This window comes from Pempheris klunzingeri, chromosome 17 (assembly GCF_042242105.1).
Source record: "Pempheris klunzingeri isolate RE-2024b chromosome 17, fPemKlu1.hap1, whole genome shotgun sequence".
NCBI lineage: Eukaryota > Metazoa > Chordata > Actinopteri > Acropomatiformes > Pempheridae > Pempheris > Pempheris klunzingeri.
In genome coordinates, this window is record NC_092028.1 from 12,160,145 (window position 1) to 12,181,311 (window position 21,167).

The 21,167-nt window shown below is 40.9% G+C and overlaps 3 protein-coding genes across 3 annotated transcripts; all 3 read right to left on the reverse strand.

Moving 5' to 3' along the window:
• Positions 1-1,677: 1,677 nt before the first annotated feature.
• Positions 1,678-11,561, reverse strand: znf598 (zinc finger protein 598). Its single transcript, XM_070848045.1, has 12 exons — positions 11,286-11,561; positions 10,115-10,227; positions 8,827-8,956; positions 7,548-7,759; positions 7,232-7,449; positions 7,000-7,096; positions 6,427-6,614; positions 6,130-6,202; positions 5,147-6,033; positions 4,649-4,814; positions 4,397-4,544; positions 1,678-3,423 (listed from the first exon to the last, which is right to left on the reverse strand). The coding sequence occupies exons 1-12, from the start codon at positions 11,457-11,459 to the stop codon at positions 3,049-3,051; spliced, it is 2,781 nt and encodes a 926-aa protein (XP_070704146.1). The 5' UTR covers positions 11,460-11,561; the 3' UTR covers positions 1,678-3,048.
• A 953-nt stretch (positions 11,562-12,514) lies between these two features.
• Positions 12,515-17,474, reverse strand: slc25a17 (solute carrier family 25 member 17). Its single transcript, XM_070847954.1, has 10 exons — positions 17,290-17,474; positions 16,823-16,883; positions 16,665-16,731; positions 16,278-16,429; positions 15,623-15,739; positions 15,312-15,460; positions 14,548-14,643; positions 14,264-14,349; positions 12,684-13,677; positions 12,515-12,617 (listed from the first exon to the last, which is right to left on the reverse strand). Exons 1-9 carry the CDS (start codon positions 17,344-17,346, stop codon positions 13,527-13,529), a joined length of 936 nt encoding a protein of 311 aa, XP_070704055.1. The 5' UTR covers positions 17,347-17,474; the 3' UTR covers positions 12,515-12,617; positions 12,684-13,526.
• A 1,085-nt stretch (positions 17,475-18,559) lies between these two features.
• Positions 18,560-20,981, reverse strand: rpusd1 (RNA pseudouridine synthase domain containing 1). Its single transcript, XM_070848112.1, has 5 exons — positions 20,791-20,981; positions 20,575-20,698; positions 20,326-20,428; positions 19,909-20,010; positions 18,560-19,653 (listed from the first exon to the last, which is right to left on the reverse strand). The coding sequence occupies exons 1-5, from the start codon at positions 20,979-20,981 to the stop codon at positions 19,241-19,243; spliced, it is 933 nt and encodes a 310-aa protein (XP_070704213.1). The 3' UTR covers positions 18,560-19,240.
• Between the last annotated feature and the right edge of the window lie 186 nt (positions 20,982-21,167).

A 21,167-nucleotide genomic window follows, 5' to 3' on the forward strand; every position in this document is an offset into this window, starting at 1 on the left:
CTTGCTGAATTCAAGTTGGATTCAAGTAACTAAATATTCCAAGTTGTAATTTTAAAAAGGTGTTGCAAGTTTATTTTCATTCTTGAGGAAAGGAAATCAATTTACGATCTCATGGCATGCTTGGAAAATGTCAGTAATTATGTTAAGTATGAACAAGTATGCTAAAATATGAAAAACCACCAGTATGGTTCTCTGGGTATTACTAGGCTGCTAGTAACCTGTTAACAGCAATGAGAGATGGGAAAAGGGTATTGATGGTGGTATTAGATACTTCTGGGGAACTATTGGGTAGTTTGGGGTTCTGTCAGGTCAGGTTGTATTATTGTTCTCAGTGCTTCGGTCTCTTATTCAGTCAGTGTGGTAGATAAAAATAATAATACAAGCATTCTCTATGTTTTGTGCTCTGGCCCATGTACACTACTGTGGTATTGGTTGATTGTAAAATTCAGTACGTTATTGAAGTAAATGGAACCTGTGTGTGATGCTGTCTAGGGTCTGGTTTGTCCTGTACTACTAAAAATAAAAAAAATATTAATGATTATTAACTAGAATGCACTCTTTGTTGGAAATACTTTGCTTGACCACTCTTAAAGGGGCCATCGGCACCGAAATCAAAGTTTTATGTGATCCTGCTGTTGTTTTGTTAGACTGAGATAATAAAAGGTGATGATATGTAGTGACGCTGGTGCCATCAGTTGTGTGGTTTCCAGTATAATACATTGCATGGTTGTTACAATATCTTCCCCCCATAATATTGATAATAAAAATTGAACCCCCATCAGCCAACAAACAAGTAAACATTGATTTTTGTAGTGTGCTTCCCCTTTAACATGTTTCTTTGAGTTGTTTCTTCCTGTTCTGAAGGTGTTTGACCTCTTCAGTGTAAAAATGCTGTGTACAGAGATGTGTGTCACTGTCTATTACCTGAATGTCTCTGGACTGCAGTCTGACCGTCACTCCAATAAAAAAGAAAACATGTTTTGGACTGCCTGTTTCTGTCCCTGACTTTAATGTGTGGAGATCTGTATCACCTTTAAAGTGTCTTTAATTGATATTTTTATGATCATGTATGGAATTACAATGAAAAATAATGTGACTGCTAGCTACTAAAGAACTAAATAAAGTTGGCAGAGAACAAAATTGAGCTAAAAGTTAATATTAAAGCTGCAGTGATTGGTTGACTAATTGAATTTTGATTAAAAAATGCCAATGAAAATTGATTGTTTTGGGTAATTGTTTATGAAAAAAAAACTGAATTAAGTTTCTTTAGTCCTCAACGACAGTAAACTGAATCACTGAGTTATGGACAAAACAAGACATTTTAGGACGTCATCATGGACTCAACGTTTCATCATTTTCACATTTTCTTGACCAAAAATAATAGATTAACTTGTGAATATTCAACTTACATTCACCAGGTGGCCTGAAACATGTCAGCACCGCTTCATAAGTATGTGCTGAGTGTGTACTCTTTGCTTGTACTCTTTACTCTTTCATGCTGCCAAAAACAAACAAAAAGTTCAACTGGATAAACTTTAAAAAAGAATGCATTATGCTCATTTGGAGAAAGTCTTAATAAAAGTTATTGGCTAAAGGCAAGTAAAATATTACTACTTTTGGATTAATGTTAAATATTCATACACACAAGTGTAACAAAGATACAGAAACGTACAGAGCTGACAGAAACAGCTTTATTGAAGCCAGATGGAAAAAAATAAGCTGCTGTGTGATGTATAGACAAACTATATACACACACACACACACACACACTCAGACACTCTCTCTCTCTCTCACTCTCACATGCACACACACAAAGACAAGACAGGCGTGCACACCCAGGTGGGCAGCAGTGCAAGCTAAGGGTCCTGAGAGAGAAGATGAACAGACTGTGCACTGGATGTCACCAGATCTCCACTGACAGACACAGTAAACAAGCCTGGTGTGTCAAAGCTGGATTGAAATGGAGGCAGAGTGGAGAGTGTGTCTGGGTAGGAATGACAATGCTTTTTTGTGTTGCAAGCATTATGATTGGATTATGAATTTCATGATATCTTATTGTAACAAAATGTATATCCAATAAAACCCAGAGATGTAAATAAAAAAGAGCTACTGGTAACCTCAGTTGTCTCATCTTACCACAGATCCTCGAAAAGTTGATGTATTATTCGAACATAACACACAAGGACACATGTTCATTGTTTGGTTCTATTTAGTTCCCATTTGAAACCTTGTGCAACATCACAACACTGATTGACTGACCCATCAATCAGCCAATAAATCAAATCATAACCGAGTGGTGTGAACAGAGTAAAAAGGTATACATGAAGAACCTACATTTGTTCTAATTCTTGAAGCATCTTCCTGTCACTCACCCTCCTACAGTACATGACGCCTCTGACAGGGTACAATGCATTCACTCGAACACTTCAGACCGTCTGCTGCATGAAGCAGCTGACAATTTAAAGTAATCAACCAGCTACACTTAAATAAATATGATGCTGAATAGTTGAGCTGAATATGTTTGTGTTTATTTTGTTATTCAACTAATCGGCCCCACTGGGGAACTCATACAACCTTTATCAAATCGGACCTTGACTAATGAAATTTTGTCATCTTCTGTTAGTGAAGAAGCAAAGCAAGGTAAAAAAAAATGTAAATCAATACAATTTTTGCATTAGGAAGCAATGTATTCAAGTGAAGCCGTAGCTTGCTCTCCTCTTTCCTTAAATAAATTGACAGTTAGCCATTGCCAGCTGCAGACGTCCTCAAAAGGATATGAGTGGAATTGGAGTTCAAATGGGGCAACCAGGTGTTCAAACTGTGAAATCATTCCTACAATCCCATCAATGTAATCTTCACTGAAAGTAAAAGCATCAGAAACCATTTAAATTCCAATTCATTATAAAATATATGCCCCCCTAACTCCACTAAGACCTGGTCACACAGGAAACTGGTCTCCACACTGGCTGCTGCAGGGCTTTGACGGGGCTGCAGGGCAACTGAAAATTTGCCCCGCATTGGCAAAGCGAACAGAAGGAAAACGAGGGGCTAGCTGATGATACGGCTAATTGACTGCAAGGAGGGGAACTCCTCATTCTCCCTGATGTGCATGGTCTTGTGGGAGTTGAAGTCTTTAGGGGCCAGTACCTGTCTGCAAGTGGGACACACCTGGCAGTCCAGCTCAGCTGCTGCGTTAGCCACCGTTGTCGGGGTCTGCCAGGCGTTCTTCTTGTTCTTGTTCTTCTTCCCTCCGCCTGCACCTGACTGCTTCTCCAGCGCCCTACAGTCTCCGTGGGCAGTCAGGAGCTCCTGCTGCTTGCCAGTGTCCGGCAAGAGCACCAGCAGCTCGTTGAAGATGCGGTTAAAGTTGTCGCCGAGCAGGTCCTTACAGCTGTGGTGGTACTGGGCTGCTGATATCACACCCTGGGGACAAGGGGGACGGTCAAGTTGGTGAGCAGAGTAAGGAAACCATCAAACTATTGACACATAATTTACCTGGGGGCTTCAGAACTGTACTTGCATCTATTCTCATTTCCACATTTAACTATTGGTTTTATAATCATTCACATACAGTTAGAAAAGTGCACAATTCCAGATCCAGATACAAATTTGTGATTAATAATGGGAACACTTCTTTAAACTAGAATTTACACAGTGTTGTTGTATGCCTCCGCCAACCTATCAAGTTGTTGTTTACATCCATGTCTGTCCATACTCATTATTTATATTTCTTAGAATTGACAAGTTTTGTTGTTGCTGTGCTGTCTGTCCATTAGTTAGTAAATTCATTGACAGAAGCAAATAAGAAAAAAAAAATAAAATACATGACAGTAGTCAATGCTTCAAACAGAGATGTTGCTCCAAAAGTGTCACAAATTGTAGAACGACATCTTTAACACGGCAGCACAGAAGATCTAAACAATCACCTCAGTTCAAAGGTGGGCACCCGTGATTAACAATAAATGTTCTTCCTTCTGTTGCTGTGTTGTGGCGTTGAATATCAGCCAGATGGGTGTTTTTGCAGAACATTATGATGTCACAGTGAAGTTGACCATAGACCTTTTGAATATAAAATATCACTTCACACCATTTCATCTAATTAGACATTTATCGGATATTTTGTCATGTTTAACATAAGAATTTATGGCAACAAATATGTTTGTGAGGTCAAAGTGACCTTGACCATCATAATATAAATAGTTCATCCCTGAGTCCAAGTGGACGCTTGAAGAAATTTCCTCGAGGCGATCTTGAGATGCCTGCAAAATTGGATTCATGAAAAATGAACGGACAGACGGACGACCTGGAAAACATAATGACTCCAGGCACTGCTGTTGCCGGTGCAGACACATAGATATCCTCAGCATCATAATTCTGATAAGTATGAGGGCAGTACCTGTCTGAACTGTGCAGAGTAGTTTTTGAACTCGTTGAACTTTGACTCATCATTGTGGAGATACTTTCTAATGGACTGGATCAGCTCTAGGTTCCTCTGATGGAAGTCCTCTGGCACCAGGTAACCACTGCTCGACAGCTTGGGGGGCCTAGGAAATTAAAAAGAAAAAAAACCAAAAACATTCAACCACTTGGTACACAACATCAATAAATCAGAAGCAGAATGTGTAATTAAAAAGGGACACTGTCTCACGGGTTGACTGCAGGGAGAACAGGCTCCACCACATTGCTGTTGAGGGGGATTCCAGTGAATCCTGGGGGGGGTTTAGTGGCTGAGATTCCCAGGCCAGGTGGAGGTGGGGGCAAAATGGAGGATGGGGCAGGAGCTGAGGCCTTCATCGGGAAGGAGGACTTGAAGCCTGAGAGATCAGTTATCACAGTGTGAACTGCTACTTCCCCCTGAACAGGACGACCACAACAACTCATCTCCTAGCACTTACATTAATATGCAAAGCATTGGGTTTGAAGTGTGTTAGCAAAAATCCAAATTTGATGAACAGGATGAAACCTTGAAGTTGATTGGTGCAAAGCAAACTTGTCAAACACAGACCTCTTTGACAAAATAATAACATGGAAATTCTTATTGACTTTGCATGTTGAGGGGTAAATAGGAGCATTTCCAATCCACTTTTGGAGACGGCATTAAAGCAGGTACTGTAGGTACTGTAGATATTTTTAAAGAGTGCTGTACCTGGTGGTGGGTTCTTGGTCATGAGAGCAGGGAACTCTTCCTCCTGTTCAAGAAGGGGGTCTTCACTGTTGGCATGAGGGGTTACCGCCACTGACTCCTTACTAATGGGTGGCGATTTCTCAGGGTGGCCATTAGCCAATCCACTTGTCAGTGCCGTTGTCATAGTACTGGAAAGGGGTTTGTTCCAAGTTTTCTCTGGGACATTCTCCTTTTGTGCTGCTGTTTCCACTGAGATTGTACTTGAACTTTGCGTTATCCCTGAAACTGAAGACACAGGCGCAGAGGGAGTAGCCGTGTTCTTCTGCTGCTTTTTCTTCTTGCTGGCTTTAGAGGTAGGAGGATCAGTGTTGGGGGTCAAGTTTGGAGGGTTGGAGGTCACAGTAGGGGGTTTGCTGTTGCCTCCTTTAACGGTGAGCAGAGAAGAGATATCCAACATGGTGGGCACTGAGCGGAACTCCTGCTGCGTCAATCCTCCGTTGTCATCATCAGAAGAAGGAGGAGACCGGGTAGATGCCGCTTTTCCATTATCCCCTACCTTCTTTTTCCTCCGGGAGGAAGAAGAGTTTGAGGAGGAGAGGAGCTGAGGGCCAGTGGATGCCGATGAGAGCGGAGGGGGAGGTCTGGAGGAAGGAGGGGGATGAGTGGTGGGCTTTACTACAGGAGTATGGTTGGACCAAGCAGAGTTTCTGCCAGCAGCGGTTTTGATGGGCCGGATTTTGGACACGAGAGCGGGGAAATCCTCCTCTTGGAAAGAGGAAGTCTTCTTAGGTTGGGCAGAGTAAGCTGGGGTCATTGGAGATGAAACAGCAACAGTTGAGAGGCTAGGAAAGTCGTCTTCTTTCAAAGCTGAATGGGCTGCTGTTACCGCCACAGGAGCTGGCTTTACACTGGGTAGACAAACCACAATAATAACAGAAATTGAACATTTCAGCACACAATGGTATATGATGAGGCTTTAGTTTGTACTGAGTGTAAAAAATTACATGGGTGCAGCAGCTGTAGCTCCCAAAACTGGGAAGTCATCCTCTTCAGGATCAGTGCTCTTCATTGTTCTTACTGTAAAAGAGTTAATAAGAAATACATTAGTACAGTGAGTACAGTGAGTGCATTTCTGCTTCTGCAATAACCACATCAGCCTTTATAGTTAAATTACTGGCATCGCCCAATGCAACAAGACTGTTCTGCGAGCAACTGTGCAACTAACCCAAAAGATACACAAACAACACGCACCTTACAACACATTAACTGGCAAGTATGTTTTTAACATTCTCCTTTTTCACCTGGAGGTTTGCTTGTTGGTTTGATGTGTCCGGTCCTGTGTCTGGGCTCTTCTGGTTCTGTTCTCTCTGGCCTCTCCTCTCTGCAGTGTTTAGGAGCGCTCCTCTCCTGCACAGCTCCTCTCTCTTCTTGCCTACGCATTGCCAGGGACGCCCTCCTGGCAGCTGCCAGCTCCCTGTCCTCTTCCTCTCTGTGTGGACAAGCACACATTCACATTAGGACAATAGTCACAACAGCAAGAGGCACAAACACCACGTACATGACAAAAACGCATCATGACTGAGAACAGATTGGAATCGGACAGCAGCAGCTACTAAAGTAGCACATCAAAAAGCACTGGTAAGGCCTTCAGAGGCTGCCATGTGCTACATACTGAAATTGCACAGAAAGGAATGTCATACACACACTGGCAGTACAAAGTTGTGAGACATTCAGTTGAGGCAAAGTCATGCAGTACATTTAATATTTTCCATGTTCATGCCTCAACAATGGCACCCTATAATATGTCAACGCTTATTTGTGATGCATCCTAAATCTCCCGTCCGGTCAACACTGCCTTTCTGATTTAGACTCACCGGGAGTATCTCCAGCTCTTCTGTCCCCCCTGAGGCCTTCCTCCTCTTCCACCTCGACCGAGACGCACCTCTTCATAGTCCTCACCGGTCACCAGACCTAAGCACACACACAGTTTTATGAACATTCACTGCCTTTAAGCTAGTTTTATCAACAATAATAATCTTTTAAATATACAGATGAGGTCACTCTCTCTCACACACACAAACACAGGACAATAACACGCTCACCGACCATCATTTCTCCTCTGTTGTCTTGGTGCGTAGTTAAACTGCAGGTCAATGTGGCGGTTCTGTCGGGCCTCTGCTCGGTTCTTGCTGTGTGCTGCAGCCTTGTGGGCCTTGTAGTCGATCTCAGTGCGGAATGCATGGGTGAACTGTTCTGTGGCACAGCGGCCTTCCTCACACAGATAGTGACTCTCTCTGAAGTGCTCGCTCAGGTACTGGTAATCACTGTAAACAGCAGGGTAAAAAAAGTAAAAATATAAACTGGCATGACCTACTGAGCCATGAAGGGGTCTTCTCTGTGTGCCAGAAATGGTTCTACACACCTGTAGTATTCCTGGGAACCATCTGCATCACAGAAATGGCAGAAGTAGTGGTCCCTGCGCAAGTGTTTAAGTAGCTCATCATTATCAAGATAACGGTCATCACAGAACTTGCAGAGCGGGTGCCCTCTGTGACTGGTGTCATCCGGGTCTCCATGTGCTCTGTGACGTGCCAGTTCCTTACGGTTGTACCACTTCCGCTCATGGGAGAAAATCTGGAGGGAGAGGTAAAGTTTAAAAAAAGACTGACAGCACTGTGATCTCTTTTCATTTAGAAAAACAAACAATACACCTGAGCTGACAAATGTTTTCATTAGAATATCAAGAGTTTTCACCTGGCTTACTTCATAGTACACACAATATTTACCTTAAATGAGCATCTATCATCTAGAAATAGCAAAATTAGCCAATAAAAAGTTTCTCCTTTATTTACAAGCCAGTGCTCCAGTGTCTGTGAGGATCTGGAGAGTCTGACAATTTAATGGAGCAGATCTGTTCATCAATAAATACACAATGTAGATGACACTGCAAGGAGATTTATTAATAGCTACAGAACAGCTGGTGCTCGGAACAATAAGATGGATCAATATTTGCTGATAGTTCTGAAATATCAATATACAAATGACTTGTCCTTTCCTGGTATTGTTAACCTGACGTCGAGCACTCGCTGTAGCTCAAACATGACAATGTTATGGTTTCTCCTTCAATCTGTGATAAAAGTTGCAAACAAGATTTCCAACTTTTATCACACATTTATCACAGAAAGATCAACAATGTGCTATTTTTTTGTTGCATTTAACATAAATGTTAGTGCCATTATATTGTGTAAGATCTTCTGTGATCGACTTGTGTTCCTGTCTATGGTTTAGTATTGTTAGAAAAGGTACGGCTTTGGTGCCCTCAGGTGGTGTTCAAAGTATGTTGCATATTGTCACCAGAAATATACAACAGTATTTTAAAATTTTACAAAATGATGACAACAATAACTGACTATATTTGCCTCGAAGTTTGATTCTCAAAGGTTTCTTAGTGTCCCATTCATGACATTCCAACATATGCATTTTTGGCCATCACTTAACCTTGTGGATGGTCCACATTTGTGTGTACTACTGATATTTTCATAACGGCATTTCAGTAAATGGACATACAAATAACAGGTCTACCTACTTAGAGTATACAGTCTGATCAGTATGTTAAAACTGTGAGTACTGCTTGTGCTATAAGGGCTGGACCACACTGTGGTGTTATAACCCCTCGATGAACTGGTTACGGATGAGTATACCTTGAGATGCTTTGTGCAGAGTTTGCAACAGAAGAGCTCGTGCTGCTTCCTCATGTGCTGCTCCAGCTCCTCAAACTTGGAGAAGACCTTAGGCTCTGAACAGCGGAGGCATTCAGGTAACAGCAGACGCCTGTTAAAACAGATGAAAAAAATCAGTCCAGTTAGAGCAAACACACAATCAGAAACTAGGAAATCAGAATTAAAACCAAACCAAATGAGTTTCTGGTACACTCTACTCTATTACATTACTCTAGTGAGTAATTTTTGGAGTTACTTACTAGAATAAAGTCAATTATATACACAAGAAAGAGAGCCATCAAACAAATAATTATATCATTGATTAATTCACTTTCATTGTTCAGATAAAGGCAAAGGTTAACTAAAAGTGAAACTAAAACTAAACTAAAACTAGGTGTGAAAAAACCTTTTTCTGTTAACTGAAACAAAAACAAAAACTAACTACATAGTGTAGTTACGAAATGTCAATTTGGTCAAATATACCAAAACGATAAGCATGAGGAGGCACTGGTGCGTATGGGACATCTGCATGACTGAATAAACTGCCTCCATTAAGTATTGTGTTTGTATTGTAATACCAATTCTGAATTTATTAAATCTTGCCGGTGACAAATACCAACCCCCCCCCATTATGATAATAAAAAAAAACACTGTTAGTGATAAAAACAAAACTGAAACTAAACATTTTTCTAAGAACTAAGAAATAAGTAAACCCACTCTGGAAACTAACTGTATTGAAAACAAACATTTTAAACTAAAAGTAAAATGAATAAAACTACTGAAAAATACAAAACTATAATAACTCTGATAAAGGCCCTCCTGCAGGTTATTGGGGGATTTTTACTGTTGGTCGACGGAGACAAATCCCTGCATCTGAACCTGGCTGGTATATATTTGCACATAAAACATAAATACTCTCTGATTGCACACATTGGTCAACATGGTGCACAATGGTTTTCATCCCAGTGGGTACATGTAGAGATAAGGAGTAATAACTCTTGGTAATAACTTTGGATTTAATTACTTTGGGTACAAAGAACCGTTGCTCCCAAGTAACCAGCCGACTAGCCATGTTAACCAGGTTTCTCTCAATACCTTGCCCTGATTTTCAATTTTTGAGGGCCTGGCAACACAAAGTTAACTGACCAGATGTTACCAGCACCTGACTGGCAGCGGAGTCTCCAACTGGTTGTCGTTTCTGGGACTATCAGCTTGATTAGACAGTGGAGAGTTAAACAAATAAAGAATGGAGAGAAGAAGAGAACAGTACCTGTACTGGGCATAGATTTTCTCGTTACCGAAATAGATATCATGCTTCTTTTCACTGGGGAACTGCTGGTAGGGCAGACACGAAAAGGCCTCCAGTTTTTTCACGAACACCACCTGAGAACAACATTACAATCAGAGCTGATGATCATTTCATGGCACACACACTTTGGAAAGGCTGTAGTGATAAATCTGAAAAGAATATTTACAAGATTTACATTGTGAGGCTGGTTTTACAATTTTACTTGTACTGCAAGTAAAGGAGTTGGTAGAAATTATGCTTGTGGTAGTTACCAAAGATCTTATGCAATATGGGAATCCTCTGGCATTGTGGGAGAGCATTCACTTTTTAAAGTGTTACACACAAGTTTACCTGAAGGTCTGCCAAACTATGCTGTTCTTAACATCCAGACAATAGAAGCATCCAGCTGTAAAAGTAGCCATTGATAACTTTTCCTATTTCACAATATCTCCATTTGAAAGTTGACAGCTAGCGTTACTTTTGAAGGCAGGGCTAGGCCCATAATGGTGACGTTATGATACTGGACAGCTGAGCTGACTGAGGTCCATTTAACTACATGTATTTGAGAGGAACAATTACCACAGGGTAGCGGTAACTAGCAGACAGACAAGCCAGTAATCCTGGGAAAAAAGTCCAGCATTTAAATACACAATAACGACAGCAGAAGTAATAGCAGTAAGCTACCCACCACCGCTAAACCACGCTGGTGTGTTTGAGAGGTGACAGCTGACATGTTTTACTGGCTTATAAACACTGACAGCTCGCTGAATCACAAATTAATTGCCACATTAAGTCAAGACGATAAGGCCTGCTGGACTAGCACACTGTCAATTTATAGAGGGAGCCACCGTGTTAGCTAACTCTACCTGTCTGAAGGTAGAGCTAACTAGCTAGCCTACATGGACATGCTAATGTTAGCATGAGCTACCACAGCTAAGCTACTGATAGCGAGAGAGAAAAAAAGTAGTCTGAGCTTGAAGAAGGCGCCGCTGGCTGCTGGGTCTCGATCTACCAGCAATGTTTTTAATAAATTATGAATTAAGCCAAGATTTTATCATTCAAATTCTGCTGTTTTACTACAGTAAAGCGACAAGAGAGATGCGGCCTACATAGCACCGACATCCCCGAGCCACAGTAGCGAAGGACCGCGCACCTTGTCTAACTCCTCCCGGCAGACGGCGCAGTACTTCTGGTCGCACAGCACCCTCATTTTGGTGGAGCAGCGGTAACAAACCGGGTGGTCGCATTTTCCTAAGGCGAAGATATCGACTTCTTGGCAGCACAGGACGCAGTGCTTCTCTGTGTCTTTGACGGTCGTTGAGTCCATGGTGTTAAGAAAAAAAAGGCACAAATTAACTTGGTCAGTGTTTGTTGTCAGAGAGGACCACGGCCGCTGAAGTGCTTATGTAATTATGGAAGTCTGAGCTGCTGCCGCGTCACGTAAGTGTCGTGGCTCCGCTGAGGAGAGCACGTGGATGGACGTTGAGCCGTCAGGTGTGCTGCTGTTTTACCTGCCGCACGCTCTTCTATTAGCACAGGTTATCATGACGGCTCCGCCTGTGTCCCATGATGATTTTATCTGTAATCGGACGGTATCCATAGTACAATTTCTCCGGGTGAAAATTATATTCTTACTTATCAGAATGGTAATTAAAGACATCCTTAATAACAATGCTTGTATTTCAAGATATCCCATCTAAAAACACAGTATTCACATAACACATTATTCTTTGGCTTTTAACTTAGTGTGAAAGCCATTATTCCCCCTTTTTTTTTTGCTATGTACATTAACTGTTCTAAAGTGTGCTTTATAAATAAAGTTGGATTGGATATGTTCAAATTTGATTGTACTAAAATGTCTTTAAATTATTAATAAGTGGCCTTTTAACATTGAATTGCTAGACTGAGTATATATTGCTGATATCTGTAATTCAATTAGTCATAGTCAAAAGGAACATTTCTGATATCCATAATGATGTTCTTTTATCCACATTTAATATTTTGGATTACCTCCATGCCATTATTCTCAGGGTGTATTGGACTCTCAATGTCAGATATGTACAATGTAATTTTTGATATCTATAATGAACTTTATGGATGTCTTCAATACAGTTCTTACTGGGAAGAAAATGTAATTTCAGATATCTACAATCCAATTGTTACTAACAATAGTAATTCCAGACATCCATAATCTCATTTTGAATATAAAAAAAAACATTGTGACCAGTAAAAATGTCATTATGGATATCCACAATTGGCATTATGACCTGTAAAAATGCAATTTCAGAAATGTGCAACTAGAATTATAACAAGACACAATGCATTTGCAGATATCCACACGTGTTCTCTCCTCTTCCTTCCTCTCCTGGGCAAAAAAACGTATCAGGTGTAAAGGTATTAAAGATGTCTGAGAAAAGAGACCAGAGGAGATGATCTGGTGGGGTCCAAAGGGGTCCACTGTCTTCTTGACAATGAGCCCAAATAGCTTTATGGCCCCTAAAATGCAATGATGAAAACAAACCCACAGACTCACCCACAGTTCAAAGTTCACATAAATGTAATTTTAATACATTTTTTTGATGTTACATAACAATTTCACATTTTCCTAGGCTTTCATTTATTTTTTTCAATTGAGCGAAACAGCTCCCCTTTTGATTGTGGGTGGTAAAAGTTTGTTAAAGAGGACTGCGTTTCATTTCTGTTCAAATGAAACTCACATTACTTCTTTCTAAAAGAAAAGTTTCTGTTCAGAGCCTGTTGATGTCTGGTTGGTGAGATAAGCCAGTCGCAGTGCTGGTACAATGAAAGATAACACAAAAGGAAGTCTTGAGACCTGTAAATAACTTAGAGTGGACTTTTAAGTCAGCAGTTGTAGTGTGTAGACCGCTAAACTCCAGGAAAAAGGAGTCCTCGCACAGATCTGTAGGGTGGATCGGCTCTGGCTATCTTTGAGTTTGTAGTATCATCAGATTCCTCTTTGTGCGACCTGGAGATCACCTGTCCAGATTAGGCCCTTAGTGATATAAGCTATGGCATTAATAAGTAATAAGTGAGAGTGAAAGAAAATGAAACATCCATTTCATCATTTCAACCAGACATCAGGACAAAATCAGCAGGCTTCTAATTATATTCTTTTATCGTTCATTAACGAACAATAACAGCTGAGATTTAAGGCCAATAAAATGTAAGATTAAAAGGAGCTGTTGTACTCTTCGCAAACTTCTCTATAAGCATCCATCAACTCAGGATTTTTACTGAAGCACATTGTAGCAAATTACTTTAAGTTTGTATTGTTTTATTGATATTTTCAGGATGACATTACCAGTAAAGATGAACTGAATTCAAGAAGTTCATTCAGTGCTTTAAGGTGGTCCATGGTTGTGTGTTTTGCTAGCTAGCGTTTCTTGTAGCGGTTACTCAGTCCCATGACTCTGAAGGTGCTGCTGGCAATCTTCTCATAGAGAAGGAACATGAGGGCAGCAGTCAGCACCGTCTGCAGCAGCTTGGCTTCCAGGCCTTTAAACAGACCCAACACGCCGTACTTCCTACGGGAGGAAACCAGGACAAAAACTTAATAGCTGTGCAAAATGTGAATAAGTGAAAGAGTAGAGGTCTTGGTAACATTTATTCATGCAGATGGTACATTGTGCTTTGTCCTCTCACGGACACAAAACCTAAACAAAGAGTATTATTATGGGAAGAATAATAAATGAAATAGTTAAAAACACAATCGGTTCATGCAAGAACCGCTTGTACAAAGAGAGCTCTTCTTAAAGGCAGGGTATAGAACTTATTCCAGAATATTTGTCATATTTGTTTAAATGTTCATGACAGCCCGGCAGCAATCTCATGAACATGCAGATGGATGTGACAAAACCTGATTTGGGTTGCCAGTCTGAACGCAGTCAAACTTGGTTTACCACAGTTTTCCCATTTTGTGACAAATTCCTCAGAATTTAACTGCTACCAGTGCTCTAAGTAAAATTTATGCTTCATAATTGCATTATACACTATATCAAAACAGCAGAACTTAAATGGTCATAAAATTAGACAAAATAAAAATTGGGGCCTCATCTGAAAACCTTTGTATGTAACCTGTGTGTGTGTGTGTGTGTGTGTGTGTGTACCCACCTCACTCTATTGACCAATAGACACTTGATCGTCCTCAGACTGGACAGCAGTTTTGACTTGTCCAGTGACTCGTTGAACTGACCAAACTGTAGTAAAAAAAACAAAGCTCCAATAAAGCTCCAGTGTGTGAAATCTTTGTGCGATTACAGCATGTAATGGAATAGGGTTTTATTATGGTTTATTTATGGTTTTATTTATACATTCATAAAATCAAATCATTGTCTCTCACTTTACATGTGTTAACAAAGACTCAGACATTAACATGCTGTAGACATAAAACCTACCCTAAGAATGGACTGTATGGTCTGCAGCGGGTACGTAAGAGTGGTGGCAACAGCTTTGGCAACAGCACCAATGATGAAGACTTCCAGAGATGACAGCTTGGGGGGGAAAAAGAGGAAAAGATGTCATCAATCTTCATGCAGTTTTATATTGTTAATGGAAAAGTGGCAGCCTGAAGGTCTGAGCACACTAACTGGGTGAATAAATGACACTCTTTGCTCATTTACCGCGTGCATCAGATTATTACTATTACATTCAGGCACAATTGTTCCAAATGTCAAAATGCACATGAAATAGAGAAAGCACGTGTTAAACCAACCTGTCTGCCCCCAACAGTTTCTCTCACCTCTACTTAAGCCAAACAAAAATCATGTGAGCAAATTAGTCTTTGCATATCGAGTGTCCACTCAGCCAGATGATGGGATGACCTGAACTAACCTCCCTCCTTTACTTTTCCACCGGTCAATTACAAAGACCTTTACCTTCATTTTAAGAGCACAGTTTATTTTTTCAAAGTGTCAAAATGTCAATTTACTGAGTTCTTTGATAACCAAATTTGAGAGATCACTTTAAGAAATGTTTTTAAAGCGATTGTGCAAGAAAACCAAATTCTTTATACATAAAAAAAATACTGGCATCAGCTTAAAAATCCCCTTAAAAATCAGCTGGGCTCGACAATGCACTCAAATATCTGCACTGGAAATGGCTGAAATGACATTGAACATCAGCAAAAATGTCACCTCATCTCGCTCTGTGACTGACTCACCTCCCTGGGAACTCCTCTCCTCAGCTGCCTCTTCAGGCCCTCATAAATCATGAACTGTATAGCCGGGTTCAGCACCAGCAGCAGGGACGGGAGGGTCCCATTCCACAGTGCTCCCACGCCCTCATCACGGATTATCTGCACAAATGCATCTGCGGAAAACAAAAGAGCAAAGACAATATTGAAAAAAAAAACATAGAGAAAGAGACATCATAACTCAAGAGCATCTAAATATGGGCACTAAATGTTACATGCATATGCATTTGGTGAATGAACACCGACAAAATAAGCATGATCAGACAATGACCATTTACCCAGAATGCCAGAGTAGTTGGTTGGCTGTATGTCTGCATTATAAAACTTGGAACCCTGAAGCTTCAGCCTGGTGTTGACCACCCACAAAGGAGTGGTAACCAGTACATTTACAATACCTACAGACAAGGAGGCAGAAGAAAATCAAGATGAAATAAAGCAAACACTGACTCTGATTAATGTTAATGTCAACATTTGTAAATATCATAGCATTGCCTATCTGGAAAAGCCTCATAACGTAGCATTAATGTGGCCGACACGATTAAGATGACAATTTTTTTGACATTATCATGACATGCATGAGTGTCTAGAAGCTAATTCATTAAGATTTGATCTAATGCATTTCATTAAGATGAATCATTCAGTGTGACTGTGACTGTTTCCAATACTGGAGAGAACGAAAGCCAAAAGACACAACGAGTGTTTCGTCATTCCAGGCGCCACATAGAATAGCTCATCTCTGGTGACGTGTGGTCACGAGGTGGTTAAAGAAGTGTTGGACACCAAAATGGGCAACAAAAGGTTATAGGTCATATTAGAGGTCACCCTGCTCAGTCATGAAGGAATTAACATGAACTCAAATCTGAAATTAGATGGACTTTCTTTCCCAGAGGTGCTAAAAGAAGGTTTTTATGATCTCGACAACGACCCTCTTACCTGCAGCTATGCCTATGATTAAGTCAGAGGTGGGTACTGACTGCTTTCCCTTCAGCCAGCAAGCCTTGATGCTGTGGAAGCAGTAGAAGTAGACAAAGTTGGAGCAGCACAGGCTGCAGATGACCGGGAACCAACCTCTGTATGGAGCCAGTCTGCAGGGGGACACAGGAACACATCTTAGAGCCCATCTAGTGCTACCCTGCAGTGGACAGATCTTTGTAGCAATGACCAACACCACTTTGGGGCACATTTTCAACTTTATTGCTTGCATTTGTAGTCTTCAAAATGACAGTGACAACGAGGCAAAATGGAAAAAGTTAATACATAGAGAGAATTTACTGGTAAGCAACTAAATCAAATCTGATTCAATGATGTTTTTTCACTCACAGTCCTTCCTCTTTGATGATTTCTGCCAGAATGGCTGGAGTTGACTTGGCCTTTCTATTTTCATCCACTGAACACGAAAGACAACTTGTTTTGAATAAACACATTACACTGATTGCTAGAATAACTAGAAATATGACTGCATCACCATTGTTTCTTACCTTGAAGCCTCAGTCTGGCAGTATCAAGAGGGAAGAATACTGTCATGGCAGTCACACTTCCCTAAAACAGTGAACAGACTCAGCATATACAATGCCACTTTGTTCCATATGGTAAAAATCTTACACCAAACGCCATTGAAAAATCTGATAATTTAAAGGAACATCAATATGTGTAGCACAAAACATGTACTAAGACTGAGATACTGTATTTGCTGAATGAACAGATAATGGTTTTCAATTCGGCAAGTTCAGTAGGTTATAAATAATACCAGCTATTATCTAATGTACAGGTTGGTCAAGACATGGACTATGTAGTATAATATGTGGCGCTAAGACATCAGAGTACGTTATATTTTGAATGGGGTTTTGTACGGAAGATTTTAAGCGTACGTGTACGAGTATAGTTACAGCTACTGCCTTCACATACTCAAATACAGAAGTTATTACTGAAAGTGTAGCTAACTTACCACTGCTCCCGACACGGCGTGAACCAAACTCTCATATGAGAAAACAGCGGAGCTCATTTTGAGCGAATTTTTTGGATTTATTTTATGCTCTCAATAATTTGCTCGAATAAAAACAAACCCCACTGAACATTTTTCTAAACTCCTACATATGAAACAACACTGTGGTTATGGCTTCAGTCAGCTGCGGGATATTAGTAATGCTTCGCTTCCTTGTGCCTCACTTATAGACGTTCCTCTACGGTGTACCGGTGCATTGTGGGGTATGTAGTTCTAGGATCTGAACTGGATTTCTTTCAAATGCAAAATAAAAGTTCGAAATACCCTTTAATTCCTGATTTTTTTTTTACCTTTTATTTTTTAGAAATATCTTCAAAATCAACTGAAGCAGAAATTCAGTGACAATGTACTAATAGAAGTAGGATGTAATAAGGCATAACAGGTTCTACCATCACTTTGATTAATCTTTTAACCTTTAACAAGTTTTATCTGTTACTAATGAGAATGTTGCTCAAGATACTGAGCATCAATAACTTTTAGCTTCTACAAGTATGTCTGGATGGACAGGCGCACTTTCATCAGCAGTGCTCGACCACAGATGTTTTGGTTCCTACTAAGCTCATAAACTACCTTAGATAGTTAGTGACCATTACTTTGCATGTTCATACCTGCATCGCACGGTAATTTGTGTTTTGCATCTTTATTCCCTTTAATTCTATTATTTTAGTTTGCTTTAGAGGTAGTCAGCCAAAATATCAAACGACCAGTTGGTGACTGCAATGATATGTCGCAGCTGTTATCAGGAGTTGGTCCAATGTGATACAGACCAGCAGCTTCTATTTTTCTAGTCATGGATTGTTTATTCAAACTGATGTAGTTGCTGCAGACCTACAGACATACAGACTTCTTGGTGGCCTCTCTCTGTCGTACCCATCTCACACAGACTCTTAGTGTTTGGTGTTTTGACATGTTGCTCCGGGCAAATTAGTTCAGCTATGCCAAGCTATTTTTATTTCATTATAATTGACCTCATTATATTATAAAGGATATTCTGTGCCCTGGAAGTGTTCCTGCATTCTTCCTCTGATTGGTATCTTTTCAGTAAACTTATCACAAATTTGTTTGTGTTTGCGTTTCTTTGTCTTGTGGTGTCGTTCTGCCAGAAAAAAGACAAAGCAGCACTTGGACACTACAGATACAGATGTATTTCGCCAATAACTTCTTCATTACACACATTTGATCTACACGAAACTTTCCAAGCACCTCTAAACACAACTGGATGCAACAGTAATGATTTAAAGAGGGGGCTGAATCCTTGTTCAACTATTTATTTAGCTTTTATATATCAGAAATTAACCAAGATTTGATTGTAGACATTTGTTTTTACATTGTCATAAAAGGTTTTTTTTATGTTAAACAGTGTGATTCAAAGCTGTAGCACAACACATACACATAAACAAACAAGGAATAGCTTTTGGAGAATCTGTATGTGACATGTGAAATTTCATGTATGTTACAGCCATGCAGCGCATATCAACACTCACATGGTCATGAGCACATGTGGCGAAATGTTGTGACTAAAATCAGTAATTAAAAATTCTTACATTTTTGAGTGTGGAATGTGTACTAGAGTGAAAAAAATGAATGGCATCAGCCCAACCCTTCACTTATCAACATGAACTTGAGCGAGGCACTTATTTCTTCGCTACTGCTGTGGAACTGTCAGTGGCTCACGGTAAAACGCTGGTTGTAGTGGGCAGCTCCTGGCTGGATGACTTGTTTAAGAGAGCAGCAGCTTTCATGCTCACAGATGTCTTTTCTATGATAGTGTTTGAAACTGGACTGTAAGAGTATTAAGGTACTGCTGGTTAACAAGATGGAGCATGCATGCTCGTCATGGCATTTATAAATTAACAGCTAAAATACGGTAAATTGAATTAAATAATACAAAGAATCAGTCTCCAGCCCATTCACTCAGCCACTCTTGACACCGTCTCGTCTGCTCCTCACTGTCCCCCTCAGTCCTCTGTGCCGCACTTCCTCTCCTCCTCTCCTCCTTTTTTCTCGTCCTCTCTCTCTCCTTCTCTTTGATTTTCCTGTCCTCCTCCACCCTGTGCTCCAGCAGAGCTTCCACAGTGGCCGTCAGTGTCCGCAACGAGCGCTGCGGGAGCCACTTGGGATCCACCGCGGGGAGAAAGGGGTCTCCAGCAGAGACGAGCAGGGGCTGAGGTTCCAGGGGAATGTGGAGGAGGTGGGCGTGCAGCATCATGCGGTAGGGGGCATCGTCCGCTCCCAAGCTGTAGGTGAAGTCACCGACGATCGGGTGTCCTATAGCGCTGCAGTGAACCCTCAACTGGTGGGTTCGTCCTGTGGGGGAAGGAGGAGGTGAAAGACTTTTCACAGCATTTTTATGAAATACACAAAGTATTGCAAGGTCAGTGACCATAATCACTTGGCCAGGCAGCACTGCCTGGCTATTAATTTGTTTTCAAACCAAAAAAACAGCTGTTCAGGAAATAAACTTTCTCCAGTACTGTTCTGATAAGATATGACTCTAAATGTAGTGAAAAAAGGAAATCCTTCATTTCCCTTGCATGAAACGGAGCAAATGAGCATTGTTACCAGTGAGAGGCTGCAATAATACTTTGGTGACAGGGTCTCCGTCATATAACCCATACTCCAGCACAGTCAGCTCAGTTTGGCAGGGCTTGGGGTTCTCACAACCTGACGTAAAACCACAAAAAACAAATTAGATGTGCTTTTGTCAGCCTGATTGAGTTCAATCATGCCAAGTCCACATCATCAAGTATTGGACGATTAATTTCCATCACTATCAGTTATCTTAAACTCTATGTGACATAAGAAATTAACAAGCACACAAACAACAATTATAGAACAAAATTTTGGGTTTCCAGTCAGAATTTTTAACACACACACACACACACACACACACACACACACACACACACACACACACACACACACACACACACACACACACACACACACACACACAGAGTGCAAGCCAGGTTCATGTACATTCTGTTCCCCCGATACACATCATGTGTGTTTTTCCCTCTGAAGTGTTCTTTCCAATGGAGAAGTCCAAAGTTTGTGTCTCTTCTTCCACCCAGCCACGTACCTGAGAAGCAAAAAAGTTGGATTCATTTCATTATTAAAGAACATTAAAAAAAAATAAGTATTTTTCATGCAGTGTCACATATAGTCAGATAAATGGTGATAGCTCTGTTGTGTGCATGTGCGTCACTGTGTTTGTGTTTTTAATACCAGGGCGAGGTAGGCTTTGGAGACAGTGCGGTCTCTGAAGCAGCGGTAAGCCCGGCCGGCAGCAGCCTTATTGAGGGCAACACACAGAGCCCCACTCGTGGAGAAATCCAACTGATGACAGAACCTGTTGGGCGAGAGAGAACTACAATGAGACGTTTACCCTTGATGAGCACGATGTATGCGATCTGATGTAGTTAGTATCAGTGTGATTCTGACCTGAATCCATAGTAGGTGCTGGGGTCAGCCAGCTGAGGGAAGCGGTGCCGAAGCTGTGCCTGCACGGTGTGTTTCTCATACCACATCTTGCTGTCGATGCGGATGTCCCAGTGCTTGTCCACCACGATGTAGTCATCGCTCTGGTGCAGCACACGCAGGCTCTCCAGGCTGGCCGGCTCTGTGCCCATCATGCTCAGCTGTTAACTGGCTCACACAGCCTGCAGAAACAAGGTGGATCTCTTCATATTTCACTGTGTCAATTATAATTAAAATAGGCAGTAGTGCAGTGAGTATTGAGAGCCTTTGCTTTAGTAAAATCCTCAATGCAAAAACACTCTGTTAAAGGTAAAAGTTTTAGCAGCAAAACGTACTCACAG

Bases quoted from the DNA above. Each gene is read 5' to 3' on its own strand.
- znf598 (XM_070848045.1), bottom strand. From the start codon at position 11,459: ATGGACTCAACGACCGTCAAAGACACAGAGAAGCACTGCGTCCTGTGC. The intron at 7,450-7,547 runs GTGTGTAGAACC...TGCTGTTTACAG, and splicing joins GGTTCCCAGGAATACTACAG to TGATTACCAGTACCTGAGCG. The intron at 6,034-6,129 runs GTAATTTTTTAC...TTGTCTACCCAG, and splicing joins GCTACAGCTGCTGCACCCAT to TGTAAAGCCAGCTCCTGTGG.
- slc25a17 (XM_070847954.1), bottom strand. From the start codon at position 17,346: ATGAGCTCCGCTGTTTTCTCATATGAGAGTTTGGTTCACGCCGTGTCG. The intron at 16,732-16,822 runs GTAAGAAACAAT...TTTCGTGTTCAG, and splicing joins TGCCAGACTGAGGCTTCAAG to TGGATGAAAATAGAAAGGCC. The intron at 15,461-15,622 runs GTAAATGGTCAT...TGTTTTCCGCAG, and splicing joins CAACTACTCTGGCATTCTGG to ATGCATTTGTGCAGATAATC.
- rpusd1 (XM_070848112.1), bottom strand. From the start codon at position 20,981: ATGATGGGCACAGAGCCGGCCAGCCTGGAGAGCCTGCGTGTGCTGCAC. The intron at 20,011-20,325 runs GTACATGAACCT...GTTTTACGTCAG, and splicing joins GTGTATCGGGGGAACAGAAT to GTTGTGAGAACCCCAAGCCC. The intron at 19,654-19,908 runs GTAACAATGCTC...CTTCCCCCACAG, and splicing joins ATTATTGCAGCCTCTCACTG to GACGAACCCACCAGTTGAGG.